The sequence below is a fragment of the Perognathus longimembris genome, chromosome 17 (assembly GCF_023159225.1).
Source record: "Perognathus longimembris pacificus isolate PPM17 chromosome 17, ASM2315922v1, whole genome shotgun sequence".
In the NCBI taxonomy this organism is placed as follows: domain Eukaryota; kingdom Metazoa; phylum Chordata; class Mammalia; order Rodentia; family Heteromyidae; genus Perognathus; species Perognathus longimembris.
Genome location: NC_063177.1, coordinates 4,630,773 through 4,647,038, shown reverse-complemented (window position 1 = coordinate 4,647,038; position 16,266 = coordinate 4,630,773). Strand labels below are relative to the sequence as shown.

Here is a 16,266-nt window from a genome sequence, read left to right as displayed (position 1 = left end):
GAGGAGAGAGAGAGCAGTGGAGAAAATTCGAGGTGAGTCTCTCTGGCCTGCATTGTCACTCCCCTGCCAGCCCTGAGAGAGGCAGGCACCAGGTCTGGGATCTCAGGATATGGCTGCTGGTGGGTGGCAGATGGGGAATAGGGCTAGAAATCAAAGGCCCTGAGCTGAGAGATCAAAGGGAGCCATGGGCTCATTAAAAATGGATGTTGTCGATGGGGATTATATGGCAGGAGGAAAAGAAGGCTAAATACAGGGTTGAGATGATCCAGGAGGAGGAGACAGCTCAGGTAGGCAGGAAATAGTGACAGGGCTTGGCAAAGTTTGAACACGGGAATGACTTGAATTCTAGGTGATACTGAGGAAAGGGCTGGGAGTGGCTGACAAGGTGAGGTGTGGCCTTTGCCTTCCCCCATCTTCTGGAAGGATCTTGGTGACACTTAAGCAGATGGATGCCACAGCATGTTTCAGTGAGGTGGGAAGTCAGAGAGGGTAGACAGTGGATGAAGGTGAAAGGTAATTTAGGGCTTGGGCACTAGTGGCTCATGCCTGTAATCCTAGCTACTCAAGTGAAATCTGAGGGCAGAGGTTCAAAGTTGGCCTGGGCAAGAGAGTCTGTGAGACTCTTATCTTGAATGAACCACCAGAAAACCAGAAGTGGCCCTTTGGCTCCAAGTGGTAGAGTGCTACCCTTGAACAAAAGAGCTCAAGGACAGTACACAGGCCCAGTAGTTTAGTCTCAGTGGAATGGGGTTCTTGAGACAGTTCCAGGAAATAAGGAATGTTTGGGTCATAAACTGCTTTAAATATCATGAGATTTCTTTCTTCTTTTATTTCAAGGAAGGGAATAGTACTGGGGTTCTTGCTTGCTTAACTGGCCCACTACCACCCCAGCCTCCACCCCTGCTTTTTGCTGTTTAATTCTGGACATGAAGTCTTGCAGAGTTTCTACCTCAGGCTGGCTAGAATTGTGGGCCTCCAGATCTCAGCTTCCTAAGTAATGAGGATTATAGGTGTAAGGCCCCCAACGCCTGGCTAAGATTTATCATGTTCCCCCTGGGAAAGTCCTAAATACTACCACAAAGTGTGCAAGAGGAAACGGAATGGGTGTGGGAGGGGAAAGCAAGGGGTACAAAGGCAACAGTTGCAGTGCGATGGTTAACTTAGCTCTGAAGAAAGAGAAAGGGCCAGAGGCCTAGGCTGAGTGTGGAGTGCAAACAAGGAAGCCCAGAGCGCATGCGCGCACACCCAGCACTTACAGTGTGTTGGCTTCTTCAAACATCTTCTAGCCAGGTGCTGGTGCCTCACACCTGTAATTCCAGCTATTCCCTGGGCTGAGATCTGAGGATCGAGGTTCAGAGCCACTCTGGGCAGAAAAATCCATGAGACTCTTATCTCTAATAAGCTACCCAAAGCAGGGAGTGGACCTATGGCTCAAGTGGACACCAACTAAGTAAAGGTAAAGCAAAAGCTAAAGGACAGCATGGCAGGCTGTGAGCTCAAGCCCTAGTATTAGCACAGAAAAAAGAAAGGGGGGGGTGTAGAGGGAGAGGATAGAGAGGACAGAGAGAGAAAGGAAGGAAAAGAAAGAAAGAAAGAGAAACTGCAGTCCAAGACCCTCAGCAGTTCAAGTGGAAAGTCCCCATCAGAACTCTGACAACCATGACTTGCACCACAGGACTTGTCCAGAACAGATCAGGGCAGCCACGGGAGAGATGCCATGTTCTCCTCTTGCTCTTCCCCAGGTCACCTGTGGTGCCTGGGTAGCATCAGGTCCCTGAGGAGCCTGCAACCTGAGGGCCACACAGGGGTCACCCTGCCCCTGGGAAGCCAGAGTGCCTTCCTAGTGTGGTGGTAGATATAATGGAGTGCTCACTACATACATTTTGAAAACATGTTTGAGAGGAGATCTGAGACAGAGGGTTCTCAGGGGGCTGAATTTGTTACTGGGACCACTTAATGGGGGCGAGGATACTTGTGGATTTTATAACTGGGTAGTGCTACTAGCTTCTAGGTGATCGAGGATAGAGATGCTGCCAAGATCTTATGGGCCACAGAACAAATGCCCCAACACTCCATGTCAGTAATGCCAAGACTGAGAAACCCTCTTTTTTTTTTTGGCGGGGGGCAGTCCTGGGGCTTGAACTCAGGGCCTGAGCACCGTCCCTGGCTTCTTTTTGCTCAAGGCTAGCACTCTACTACTTGAGCCACAGCGCCACTTGTGCCTTTTTTTATGTATGTGATGCTGAGGATTCGAACCTGGGGTTTCATTTCTGCTAGGCAAGCACTCTACCACTAGGCCATATTCCCAGCATGAGAAACCCTCTTTTAAAGAAAAAAAAAAAGTAGCCAAGAAAGTTGCCAGGTGCTGGTGACTCCTACCCATAATCCTAACTACCCAAGAAGGCTGCTGTCTGAGGATCTCACGTCCAAGTCAGCCCAGGTAGGCAAGTTCATAAGACCCTTATTTTTAATGTAACCAGTAAGAAGCCAGAAGTGGAGCTGTGACTCAAGTGGTAGCATGGCATCTTTGAGTGAAAATTCTCAGGGACTGTGCCAGACCCTGAGTTTAAACCCCAGCACTGGCAGGAGGGGGCGGGTGGAGGGAGGGAGCTTTGTCCAGGTGTACTGCACATGTCTCTGTCCTCGCAGTTTGTGAATACCTGTTGGCACATCCCAAGTGGCCCCAGCCCCATTCGTAGGTCCCTTAACTCTAGAGCGGAACGTCCAGCCCCCTCCATCTGGATATTAGCAATTGCAATCATTGAAGTGACCATTTTAGATCCAAAGCAATTAGCTGGGAAAATCCAAGTGGGCTTTCTATAAATCAAGATCACGGGCGGAAGCTGATAGAGCAGATGGTGGGCACTGGGCTGGCCTGCAATTGCCTTGGTGAGGACCAGCCAAATGGCTCCACACTTTTCCCAGGCCATGCTCGGAGGAAGCTGCCCACCCATCTGTACAGATTGTCCTTTTGTGTGTGTTAGCTGGAAAACTGGCCTCTGGACCAGAGTTTCGGGAGCACATTCTTTCGGGCTTCTGGTGGTACCGGAGGACCCGCTGTTTGCTGTGGGAAGACAGGGGAAGGACCCTGTAATTCTACACCATGGGGTCCAGTGGGTGGCTCCCAGTGGCTAAGGACTGAAAGATCCATCCAAGTAGTTTGAGTCACATGCTGCTGGCTCACACTTGTAATCCTAGCTACTTAGGAGGCTGAGATCTGAGCATAGCAATTTGAAGCCAGCTTAGGCAAGAAAGTCCTTTAGACTCTCTGTGTGTTTGTGTGTGTGTTTGTCAGTCAGTCTGGGGGCTTAAACTCAGGGTCTGGTGTGTCCCTGAGCCTCTTTGTGCTCAAGGATAGCACTCTACCACTTGAACCATAGTGCCACTTCTGGCTTTTTCTGAGTAGTTTATTCGATATAAGCGTCTCATGGACTTTCCTGCCTGAGCTGGCTTCGGACCAAGATCCTCAGATCTTAGCCTCTGGAGTAGCTAGGATTGTAGGTGTGAGCCACTGGCGCCTGGCTTTCCTTTAGACTCTTATCTCTAATTAACTAGCAAAAAATGGGAGTGGAGATATGGTTCAAGTGGTAGAGCACCAGCCTTAAATGAAAAAGCCAAATGAGACCATTCAAGCCCTGAGTTTAAGCCTTAGTTAGTACTGACACACATATACAACCAAGAACGAAAAGGCAGTGGTTTGAAACAATAAGGCTGTGATGTATTATCTCTACTAAGGAGTTCACAGGTTGTGGTGGTATTTCTGGTAGATTCCTGCTCTGGTCATTGTAGTAGTAACAGACACCCATCCAGGTACCACATGGCCAGAGCAAGAGAAACCCCATTTCTTATACATGAGGATGCTTTCCCAGAAGTTGCCTAGCTCACTGTACTCCAGCCTTCCTGGCGAGGGCCAAGCCCTGTCCATGAACCAGTTCCTTGCAAAGGAAATGGGTTTGACTGGAGGGTTTGGAGTCTAATCTCTTGGATCAGAGTGGTTGGATGTGAGCCCTAACCGTCCCCCCACCAAAGGTCACTGTTTCTATCTAGTAGAAGGTGGGTCCCCACCCCTTGGCCTACCAAGGTTGGCGTTCCTGGTAGACTTACTAATTATTAGTCCCATCTATGCTGACTCTTGCCTTTTTTTCTGAGACAATTTACAAGTGTGAGTCACACCAGGATGGGAGCAGTATCTGGTTGTGAATAAAGAATGTAGGGAATAAAGAAGGCAGGGAAGCAGCTGGGCACTGGTGTGTGTCTCACCCTATAATCCTAGCTACTCAGGAGGCTGAGGTCTGAGGATTACAGTTTGAAGATGGACAAGCAGGGAAGTCCGCGAGGCTCTTATCTCCAATAAACGAATCAGAAAAGGCTGGAAGCGGCACTGTGGTTCAAGTGGAAGAGCACCAGCCTTGAGCCAAAAAGCTAAGGACAGTGCCCAAGCTCTGGGCTCAAGTCCCAGTGCTGGTACAAAACCAAAACAAGACAAAAAAATAGAAAAGAAGAGAAGGATTTGCTGGGAGCTGGCGAGAGAAGATGAAGTTCAATCCTGCAGAAGCACTTCCATTTGGTGCAGAAGCAGCTCATTAAGGTGGTTGGGGGTGGGGTGGGAGGAGGTATGGGGTCTGAGGAGAGAGCTTGGGATGCACAGACTGTGCAGCTTAGAGAGGAGAGAAGGGACCCTTTAGGGTCCAAGAGGCCACAGGGTGGGCATTCCTCCAGCCCATCAGCCCATCAGGTGCAAGTGTGAGTAGATAAGAAGTCAGCCTTGCCCAGGCTGGAGTTCACACAGGTCAATGCCAAGTGCATACAGTGAAGTGAAGGAAGCAAGAGAGTCAGGATGCAGGTCAAGGCCAAGGCCGAGGCGGGGGTGGGCACTACTGGAGCAGAAGCTAGGGAAAAGGGGTGGAGGGCTACCTGCACCCTGGCTTGGGAAATAAAGCAGCCTGTCCTCTACCTTACCCTGCCCTCCATGTAGGGGCCCCTTCTATTTGTTTTGTTTTGTTTTTTGCTATTCCTGGGGCTTGAACTCAGGGCCTGAGCACTGTCCCTCGCTTCTTTTTCTCAAGGCTAGCACTCTGCCACTTGAGCCACAGCGCCACGTCTGGCATTTTCTATATATGTGGTGTTGAGGAATCAAACCCAGGGCTTCATGTATATGAGGTGAGCACTTTACCACTAGGCCATATTCCCAGCCCGGGCCCTTTCTATTTGAAGTGAGGTCTCCCCAACTACTCAACAACTCCAGGTACCACAAAAGTCTCCATCTTTTATTTTTGTCAAATGTAAGCTTGAACTCAGGGCCTGGCACTGTCCCTAAGCATTTTTTTTTTTTTTGCTCAAGGCTAGTACTGTACCACTTTGAGCCACAGCTCCACCTCTGGTTTTCTGGTGTTTAATTGGAGGTAAGAGTCTCATAGATGTACCTGCTTGCTCTGTCTGGCTTCAAGTGTCAATCCTCAGATCTCAGCCTCTTGAGTAGCTAGAATTACAGGCATGAGCCACCAGAGCCAGGCAAGTCTCCATCTTTCTCTCCTCTGAACTGGAGTAGTGAGCAAGCCTACTTTGCCTAATAGCATGTGGGTCTTTAAGAGGTTGGGGGCGGGGGGGGGGGAGTGCTTGTTGATCTCTGAATGCAATCAATGGTGGACATGTTGGTGTGGTGACAGGAGCTGTTAGGATGGGCTGTCTTCATTTTCGAGGAACATAGGTGGCTCCAATGCCATAGGACCAACAGATCCATTTATCATATAAACTGGAGAGAAGGCCAGTTGGCTTCTCCAACAAGGATGAACCTGACCCTACTGGTTCACACCTGCAATCCTAGCTACTCAGGAGGCTGAGATTTGGGGACTGAGGTTTAAAACCAGCCCAAGCAGGAAAAGCTGTGAGACTCTTATTTCAATTAACCACCAAAAGTTGGAAATGGAGCTGTGCCTCAAATGATAGAGCCTTAGTCTTGAGCACAAAACCTAAGGGACAGTGAGGGCCCACACCCCATGTTCCAGCCCTACTACCAGCACCATGGGGGAGGGGAGGGATGGGACAGTGGTTGGGAGAGTAGAAACATAGGAAGAGACACTGAGCCTGTGGTGTTAAGGAGCAGCCTGCTATCCAGTCTGTCATGGGCTAGCCTGGGACCCTCTATGCATGGGGCTAGCCCGGGGCCCTCCCCACTCTGGGCTGGCCCCTTGCTGCATTCAATGCCCAATACAATTTTCTTTTTGCCCTTGTGGCCTATATGGACATCCATGATGATGATTATCTGGAAGTGGCCTTCGTGTTGGAGCAGGTTCAGGAACCAGATGGCACATCAGCCCAGTGGAGACCTGGATGGAGCCCCTTCCTACCCTGTCAGCCTCCACCCCTCCCTTCCTTCCTGGGTCCAGCCAGCATGAAGACTCAGTTACCAACTGCTCCCAAGGCTCAGCTGATTGGAGATTAGAAAAGGCAGATTCTTTCTTTCTCCAGCTGTCTCAGCCTCGGGTTTGTCCTAGCTGACTGCTGGAATGCCAGTTGTACAAATACATATGTTAGAGCCTTTGATGTCCAAGTACAATGACACAGATTTATCAAGTGGTTGCCTCTTTCTGCTGCTTTGACAATGGCTGATTTATCAGACACAGCCCTTGCCTCCCTGCCTTTCTTGAAATATGAAGTGTTTGTGAATAGCCAAGGTAATATTTAATATCCTGCCATCCGCCTTTCGCACTTGCTAACAAATGAACTACATCCCTGCCAAATGGCCCACATCTGTTTGGGCTCCTCTTTTTTTTGACTAAACACATTAGCATTTAAATACTTCCTGGAGAATGCCAAGTATCCCTTTCTAGATGAGGGAGCAGGGACAATTCTGGGGGAGAGGACCACTTCCCAGCCCCGAACTTTGCTCTCGTGGCAGATGTTTGTCCTGTTTCCTGGAGTATGTGTGGCACCAGCAGGTCCTGGGCAGGCGGTGGCGAGGGAGCACTCTGTCATCTGTCTCCTGCTCCCTACGGAAATGCAAGGCAAGGGAGACTGGAAAATAGACCTTGCTAGATAATAATGGCTTTTTGGTCAAGAAGCGTTTTCTCTAAACCACTCCCAAGTGGGGCACGTTGGTGACTGATGTCTGGAATCCTTGCTATTCAGGAGGTTGAGACCTGAGGATCATGGTTAGAAGCCTTCCAGGGCAGGAAAGTCTGTTTGATTGTTATCTGCAATGAATTAGCAAAATGCCAGAAGTGGAGGTGTGGCCCAAGTGCTAGCTCCAGTCCCAGAAAACAATGACTCCCAAGAGAGTGGAAGTGCCTTCTAGTGCACATTAGCTGTACAGGCCCAAGTGCTGGGCAAGGGCTGTGACTGGGTTTTCACCTTAGCACTGGCTGTGGCCCATCTTCTTGGGAAATCCAGCAGGTGAGAACCCCCTAGGTTGCCCTCAGGGGAATGACGTTGCATTTGCCCCATCTTCTCTGCAATGAACGAGTGTGGAGGCCTGGACAGTCTCATTTCAACTTGTCTGCTTGACTATGGGAGTCCCAAGGGCTGCAGAGCAGCTGGCCCTGCCCTGGCTGGTGCTCTCACCAGTGTTTTGGGGGGTGTCTCCTGGGATTCAGCTCTTGACCCCAAAGTCTCTCTGAAGACCAAACTCATAGGCCTTTTTTCCTTCTCTCTCCTCTGCTGGTCTCCAGCTGTACCTAGTGTGAGTCTCACATGTGCAGACCAATGGAGGCCCAATTCTAAGACTGCCTCTTTCTTTCTGAGTTTGGATAAAAAACTGTCTCCTCGCCAACCCTTACTCCACGCAGAGGCAGTCTTAGTTTCAAGCTGTTTTGTCAGCTGTGGGGCTTGACCTCTGGGCCTGGGCCCTGTCCCTGAGCTTTTCTGCTCAAGGCCAGTGCTCTACCACCTTGAGTCACAGCTTCACTTCTGGAATTGGAGGTATGAGAGTCCTACAGACTTCCCTTTCCTGCCTGAGCTGGCTTGGAACAATGATCCTCTGATACCAACCAGCCTTCTGAGTAGTTAGGATTACAGGCATGAGCCACTGGCACTTGCCTCAAGTTGTTTTTTTTTTTTTTTTTTTTTTTTTTTTTTTGACTTTCTACAGGTTCCTCAGGCAGAAAGGGATACTGATCATTTTATTCACTGTTGCAATTCTATCACTTACATTAGTATCTGACCCAATGTAGGCAGAGAAAGGTAAGTAAAGGAATACCTAATTGTTTAAAGTGTCTTGACATTTTTTTTGGGGGGGGGGAGGTGCCAAGGAGAGGTGAAGAAACCAACCTGCTGTCTCAATCAAGCCATGCCTGAAACCAGATGCTACTTGCCTTTTGACTCCATGAACCAGTACTCTCCCCACCCCCCTTTGCTAGTTCTGGGGCTTGAACTTAGGGCTTGGGCACTGTCCCTGAGCTTCTTTTGCGCAAGGCTAGCACTCTATTAATTGAGCCACAATACCACTTCCAGCTTTTTCTGTTAATGTGGTACTGAGGAATTGAACCCAGGGCTTTATGCATGCTAGGCAAGCACTCTTTCACTAAGCCACATTCCCAGCCATACACGTCTTCTCTTGAGTCAGTTTCAGTTGACTCTCTGCTTATATGGAAATACAGTCCAAATTGAAACAAGGAGGCTGGTCATCAGTTATCTATCCCAGGAGCATGCACTGTGCTATTAGACTGGATTAGCTGTATATAATTACACAAAGGGCTTAGTAGGGAGGTTTTTTTTTTTTCTTCAAGTCAAGTCCCTGGTTTATCATCATCTATCTTTTTTTTTTTGGCTAGTCCTAGGCCGTGAACTCAGGGCCTGAGCACTGTCCCTGGCTTCTTTTTTGCTCAAGGCTAACACTCTGCCACTTGAGCCACAGCACCACTTCTGGCCATTTTCTGTATATGTGGTGCTGAGGAATCAAACCCAGGGCCTCATGTATAGGAGGCAAGCACTCTTGCCACTAAGCCATATTCCCAGCCCCATCATCTATCTTTTGAATGAAACAGGTACCAAGTAGCAGTGTGAGGGAATGGACGTCAGCCATGACTGGAGTCAGATTTTCAAAACATATGTGAATACATATCCATCATATACATTGATGGGGTGTACTGTGATTTTCCATACATGCACACAGCTGCAGCGATCGCATCCACCCCCCTCTGCCTCACCCTGTCCCTTCCCACCAGCAGCCTCTCCTTTGTGGCTCCCACTGATTCCTTTTCTACTTTGAGTCCTCCCTCCCCTTCTCTCCGTCCACCTAGGAGAGACAAGATGTCCCCTTTGTCTTTCTGTCTGGCTTGGCAGGTCTAGTTTGGGTTTTATGAACAACTTCTTTACAAAATTTTTATTTTATTATTTTTTGCCAGTCCTGGGCCTTGGACTCAGGGCCTGAGCACGGTCCCTGGCTTCTTTTTGCTCAAGGCTAGCACTCTGCCACTTGAGCCACAGCGCCACTTCTGGCCGTTTTCTATATATGTGGTGCTGGGGAATCGAACCCAGGGCTTCATGTATACAAGACAAGCACTCTTGCCACTAGGCCATATTCCCAGCCTTTACAAAAATTTTAATTCCCACCAATGGTGTAGGAGACTCCTTACCCTCTGCCCTATCCTTGCTATCTTCTTCTTGTCCTTCCCTTCCTCCCTCCCTGTCTCTCTGTCATAGCCATTCTAAGTAGGGTTAGATGTTACCTTATTGTCATTTTGAATTGCCTTTTCCCTAATGGCAGATGATATGAGCATTTTGGGCAGTATATTTTTTGGTCACTTGGGTTGCACTGGAGCAGTGTCATCTCAAAGCCTGTGTTGGGCCAGGTTTATAGTGAACGCCTGCCTCACTCTACTTGTTTGGAAAATGAGTCCATGTCTTCTGATTCTCAGGTGGATTGAGAGGGGAGGAGGGTGGAGGAGGAGAAGATTTTCCCCAGAAGCCTTCTGGGTAGAGGCGCTGGACTGAGGTGAGCACAGGGAACACTCTGTCACCCACAAACAGGCAGTGGTCCTTGTCTTCTGTAAGCTGCCATGCATGACACATGAATGCCATTTCAGGGAATCCATTGGCATCGCCAAGGAAGCCTTTCCATCAGTGCTAGGCAGACCATCTGCAGGTGTTGGGGAAAGCAGGAGACCCTATGCCTGTGGTGTTGGGGACAAGCTGTGGTCACTTGGATCTTCACAAGCAAATGGGAGAATCTCTGCTCACAGACCAAAGAGGAGAAGGGACAAGAGAAATGAGAGGGGACTCCTGCCTGGTAAATGTCCCTGCATGTCTCCCAAGCTGGAACTTGTAACAAACTGGGCTCTTCTCAGCAGTCACTGCAGTCAGGGCCCCCGGGCTTCCTCTACTCCCCTCCCCACCCTCACCCGCTCCTTCCTTGTGCTGCCCAAACTCAGGCCTATTGTCCATCAGTTTCCCTGTCTTCTGGTCCACCTGTGCATATGGAGTTTCTTTCTAAAGCACAAACTCAGCCACGCTTCTCTTCAGCTCTTCTCTTCAATGGCTCCCTGTTGCCTTAAAGTTGAGTCTACTTGGGCAGATAGCACAGAGCTGTCTGTTCCTCACTGCTACTTCACTAGACTTTCACCTACCCTTGCATCCCTGTCCTCCCACTTGCTTCTCCCAGTGCTGGGTCTGGTGACTGTTGCTTACGCTGAATTCTTTCCTTTAAACACAGGACCTAACAACCCTCAAATAAAAGACAGATGTGGGTGGGCCGGGCTGAATTCTCATATGGCTCCCACTTCATTAGCAGAGAGAGAACCTCCAGCCAGACCAGCCCTGTACCAGGCAGAGAACCCCGCAGCCAGCACTGAGTCAAGAGACACAAGCGACACAAGACCAGGATCAGGGAGAAGCAGATGTTGAGGGTCTCCAGAGAGGCGGCTGGGCCTGGAAACAGAGGGGACCCAGCTCAAGAACTCAGAGGGCCCCCTGTCCTCTAAAGTCGTGCTGCCTCCCCGGAAGTCTCTAGACAGGTCTGCAGCAGTCTGAAGGACCAGGCTGCATCTGGCCTAGTCTTCTCTCACACAAGGCTGGGCCCACAGCACCTGCCATTCCTTGTTGCCCAATGGGTTACCCAATGGCGGTGGATGAGTTCCCTGTTTGGTTGTAGTGTGGTTCTTTGTGTTTTTGTTTGTCTGTTGGTTAAAGTTGGGTAGGGGAGGGCCTGTTTGTTTGGCCTTGCTGGCCTGCTCAGGACTCTCAGTCATCTTGCTCCTCTGGGTGCTGGGGAGGGGCGGAATCACTCAACCAGCCCCCGCGTTGCTTCCCTACTGTTTCTACCCTCCTGCAGTGCTCCTTGGCAGCCACCTGGTAAGAAGACTAGTGGCATTTACCAAGACCCTGGAACCTCCTAATAAACGAGCAGGGCTTGAACTCAGGGCCTGAGTCCTGTCCCTGAGCTTTCTCCTCAAGGCTAGTGCTCTACCACTTTAAAGCCACAATGCTACTTCTGGTTTCCTGGTGGAGATAAGAATCTCATAGACTTTCCTTCCCTGGGCAGGCACTGAACCTCTATCCTCAAATCTCAGTCTCCTGAATAGCTAGGATTACAGGCATGCTACAAGTGGGAAGTTTACCTGCCTTCTTGACATTCTTATACCCACGGCTCCTAATCCCTTTGCTTCTACTTTGGTAATTCCCCTGTTGGTAAAGTGGAAGCAGTTCCATTCATTGAAGCTTACCTGGGTTCATGAACTGGCTCTTGGTCACAGAGGTGGAGTTCAAATGTGGTGGGAAGGCTAAGTGTGGTGGTACATGCCTGTAATGCCTGCACTTTGGGAGGCCTAGGCAGGAGGACTATGAGTTCAGGCCCACAAGGGCTACACACGCGGCAGGATGATCTCTCCTCTCCCTCCACATTCTGGTGAGAATTGAGTTAAAAGTGACCTCAGAGGAAGAAGTATGGCGAAAGACTCTGTTAAAGAGTTCCAGCGATGGGGCTGGGAATATGGCCTAGTGGCAAGAGTGCTTGCCTCATATACGAGGCCCTGGGTTTGATTCCTCAGCATCACATATACAGAAAATGGCCAGAAGTGGCGCTGTGGCTCAATTGGCAGAGTGCTAGCCTTGAGCAAAAAAGAAGCCAGGGACAGTGCTTAGGCCCTGAGTTCACAGCCCAGGACTGGCCAAAAAAAAAAAAAAAAAAAAAAAGAGTTCCAGCGAAGGCTCGGGCCCTAAATCCTCCAGGGTTCTGGGAAGGAAGGCGTGGCAGGTGGCAGGACCTGCAGGGAGCCAGTGACATGGCTTCACATTGAAGGCACTGCAGGAAATACTGGAGAAAGTTGAGACTCCAGTGTTGAGAAGCTAGGGTTAGGCCTGCATGTGATAAGTTACTGGGTGTGTAGAGCAGGGGGAGTCCTTGGAGGTGGTCACAAGATAGAAGGGTGAGTCTGGATGATCTCAGTGCAGAACGGTAGCCTGAGGGTATGGTTACTCAGCCTCTCCTAACAGGCAACTGAGATAATCAACTTACCAAAAGCAAAGGTTTATTTTGGAGGGTTTCAAAGTCAGTCTGTGGATGGTGGACTCTGCTGTTTCCTGGCCTGTGACAAAGTGGCACATTATGATTGGCAGAGCATCTCCACTCAAAGTAAAAAGGAGATAGTAGGAGTGGCTGGGGTGGCACTATCATCTTTTGTGCATGGGAGGGCTGCACAGCCAATTGATAGCAGTATCCACCCACTCATGAGGGACCACATACAGAACATTACAGACAAGCAACCGAGAGGCAAAAGGTCATTCCCAGAGGCTGAGGGCTGAAGGGTAGGAGAGAGGATAGTGCAGTGTCCTTAAGACATGTTTTGCCATGTGGTAAATACAGTAACTTTCCTACGCTCTCACCACAGGAAACAATGCCTACTTGAGATGATGGATGTTAATTGACTCCCTCCAGTTATGCTACACTATTCTTAAGCCATAACATCACTTGGGATTCCAAAAGCAGACACAACTGTAACTTAGCAATTTACAATCTCAAGAAAAAAGGGGCATAAAGGAAATACCCATGTGCCTCTGCTATCTCACCAAGGAGTGCAGTGTTGCCAAATCTGCCCGAAATGGAGCCAACACACGGTCCTTACCCATTTTTATTGCAGGAGGAGAATCGACACATTTTTACAAATTTAATGGTGGCCAAAAAATTGTGGATGCTCTTTAGACATTCCTATGTCATGCTCCCTACAGTTCATAACCAGCTACAGTCAAGAGGGAACATTTCACACAGAACCCATGCTATCTGCATCACTTTAGACATTTACTTTTTGTTTGTTTTGGTGCTTGAGATCAAACTCTGGGCCCAGACTGTGATTATGCTAGGACCCCTACCTTAGACATTTTTGAGAACAGTCCTAGTACAGCAACTGCATAAGTGCTGTTGAGCCCCCTTGAACATTTACAGGGCAGCTGTACCCCAGGGAGGCTGCTGTAGTTCAAACATGCTGCCAAGCTCCAAGACCTGCAGGGAACTGGGGTTCCAGGAGGACCTGTGGTTGAGGAGCTCCAAAACTGCAGGGAAATGGGGCTCCAGGAGGACCTGGGGGTGAGAGAAATAGCACTCAAGACTTCCAGGTGATTGTGCCTGGTACCCAAAGCTGTACCTGGCTACAGGGCAACTCCTGAAACCTCCAGACCCCAACCTGTCCTTGCTGCAAGCCTCACTGGGCTTCTCATCCTCAAAGCCAGTGGCCAAGGAGAGGCTGATTTCTGCACTGGAGGAACCAGGATGGAAATGTGGGTTTCACCAAAGGAACAAGAATGTGAGCTATGTGGGCTGCTGGCCCAGCTGGGGCTCTCTTCCAGCTCCCCTTCTCCCAGGGCCTTGGGAAAGCCCTGCAGCAGAGTCCACAGCAGGGACTGAAGAGGCTCAGCCACAAGACTGCAGCCAGAGCGACTGCTGGAATCGAGCGGAGCGCTGCCCTTGCAGAAAAATGCTTCAGACGGCGCCGGGATTTTAAAGGCAGCTATAAAGATGCCTTTGATTCTTTACCCCTTCTGAAATCCTAGTGTGTCAGGTGGGAGGGGAGCAGGGGCTCAGCCTGTTGGGTCCTAGACAACCCTTTGTTCTGAGGAAGCCCATCCTGTGTTGTTACTGATTGGGGGGTGGGGGGAGTGGAATGGGCAGCTGAGGATATCTGTGGGTGGAGAAACCTGGACCCTGGGACCCTGGCTCACTCACAGGCAAGTGGATGCTGTGAGCACTTTGGAGGATCCAGAATGTCAGAGGTCACCTGGCTGACCCCCAAAGCCATCCTAGCGGTGAGGTGGCCAGTGTGTGAGAAAGTGGAGCTACATAAAGACTCTAAAAGAGAAAAATATTCTTTGAACTAATCAATTGGGCTAACCCATTTCTTATTTGGAAAGCATATTGGGCAATGTAATATAAAAAAAAAAACTTATTAGGCGATCACAGCACCAATTGTTTTACAATCAGGTACTAAAACTGGAGATTTCTCTTCCTGCACCCCTGAATGACTAAAATAAGCGGCAGGGAGAAAAGCCTTGTGCGTTTTGTTTTTGTTTTTCCCCTCTTGCCCACCGCCTTCAGCTGGGAGCCTCGGCCGGGGCCTGGGCCGGGGCCTCGGGCGCGCGCGCCTCACGCTTGCAGGTGAGCAGGAGCAGCAGGAGCAGCGGCAGGTGCCACAGGCTGCAGAAGAAGAGTTTCCGCGAGCTCTTCCGGTCGGCGTCCCTGTAGAACCGGAAGGCGAGGTAGGAGATGTACAGGTTGATGGGGAGCGAGACGGCGGGGAAGGCCCAGCTAGTGACGTCCAGGACGGGGGCGGCGGTGCACAGTGCGAGGAGGGCCAGGCAGTGGCGCAGCGCCACGCGCCTGCAGAGGCCGGGGTGGGTGACGGACATCATGCAGTAGCCGCCGCGGGAGTAGTCCTCACGGAGGCCCCAGCTCAGGGCGTTGAAGTGGGGGAACTGCCAAGAGTAGAGCATGCCGCCGAGCAGAAGTGCTCCTGCGTGTGGGGGCCGGGAGAGAGGAGAAACGCGGTCAGGGTGAAACCAACTGGGAGGAACTGCTCTTGCTGGCCCTCGGGGGCAAGCCTGCCCCGAGGGGTGGCCAGCACCTCCAGCCTCTGGCCTGGACAGATCCACCTCACAGGTGAGCCAGGCGGAGTAGGGGAGCTGCTGGCACCAGTGCAGGAAGGCTGGGTCCTGCCTCATGCTTCCCAGTGCTCTGACAACCGAGGCCCCACACACTTATGAGCACTGAGCTCAGTACTCTTCCTGCGTGGGGGCCTATGTACACCCCTGGATAACCCCATCTCCTGGGTGGGACTGGGAGAGGGGAAGAGTCCTGAGACCACTCCAGCCACTGGCTGCCTGGGTTGGCCTGGCTCATTAGAAGGCAGCCAGGGCTCCCTGCCCTGCAGCGAGCCCCAGGCCTCTCAAGAAAGAGGGCTTGGCACACCCCTCAGGATGCCCCAAGAGGGTGGCATGGAGTGGGTGCCACAGGAACAAATGAGCTAGGGGCCTCACTGAGCAAACATGGCTCCAGAGTGGAACTACCCTCAGTTTTCAACCAGGATACCATCCTCTGAGCACCAACTACCTGGACAGGGTCTGAGCACTTGACTCATATTTTTGCTAGAAATTGCCTACATAATCCTGACTGTAGGATCTTGAGATAGGTTTCCCAGTCCCCATGAAACAAAAAATGCAGACCAGATGCAGTTCATTTTTCCAAGAGATGGAGGAAGAATTCAAAGCACCCCTGTCTTTTTCACACCTGGCTCCCTCCACTGTACAAGGCTGCCTCCCTGAAGTCAGTGGCATGAGCTGGCTGGGGACAGGGCTACTTACTCCTGCACAGAGGGCTCAATACTCATTCACTGGGTACCAATGTGTGCCAAGCACTGACACCCACGCTGGGAAGAACCCAGTGGGATCCCACCAGCACCCAGTTCCCATTCAGCCATGCAGGGGGGCTCTAAGGAAGGCCACAGTAGTGCTCTGAGGGGAGGATGCACAATAAGAAGGCACTGGCAGAGTGGACATCTGAGCTGAGGTGATGAAAGATGAGTGGCTGGATGGGGTGATGACGGTGGGGATGGAGAGACTTACATGAGGGGGTCACAGGAAGGGCTGAGGAAGAGAGGTTCAGGGCAAGTCTAGTCCTAGGGCTTCATGGAGATGGAGGCTCAGAGATGAGACGCGGGGGGTGGGGGGTGGGGGTGTGTGGGGGTGTGTGTGGGGAGGAAGCCTGTGGCATCTAAAACTTGAACACAGGCCTGAATGCCAGTGTGGGTTGGGCTGGGCTCTGCAGCTGTGATTTACACACACACACAC

General features: G+C 50.7%; 1 protein-coding gene across 1 annotated transcript in view; it reads right to left on the bottom strand.

Annotated features, from left to right (window-relative positions):
• Positions 1-13,043: 13,043 nt before the first annotated feature.
• Positions 13,044-16,266, bottom strand: part of LOC125366174 (protoheme IX farnesyltransferase, mitochondrial) — a 121,643-nt gene continuing 118,420 nt past the window's right edge. Inside the window, exon 7 of the mRNA XM_048366665.1 lies at positions 13,044-14,933. Within this exon, the coding sequence (XP_048222622.1) occupies positions 14,515-14,933 (419 nt within the window). The 3' untranslated portion in view covers positions 13,044-14,514. The remainder of the gene's footprint in view (positions 14,934-16,266) is intronic.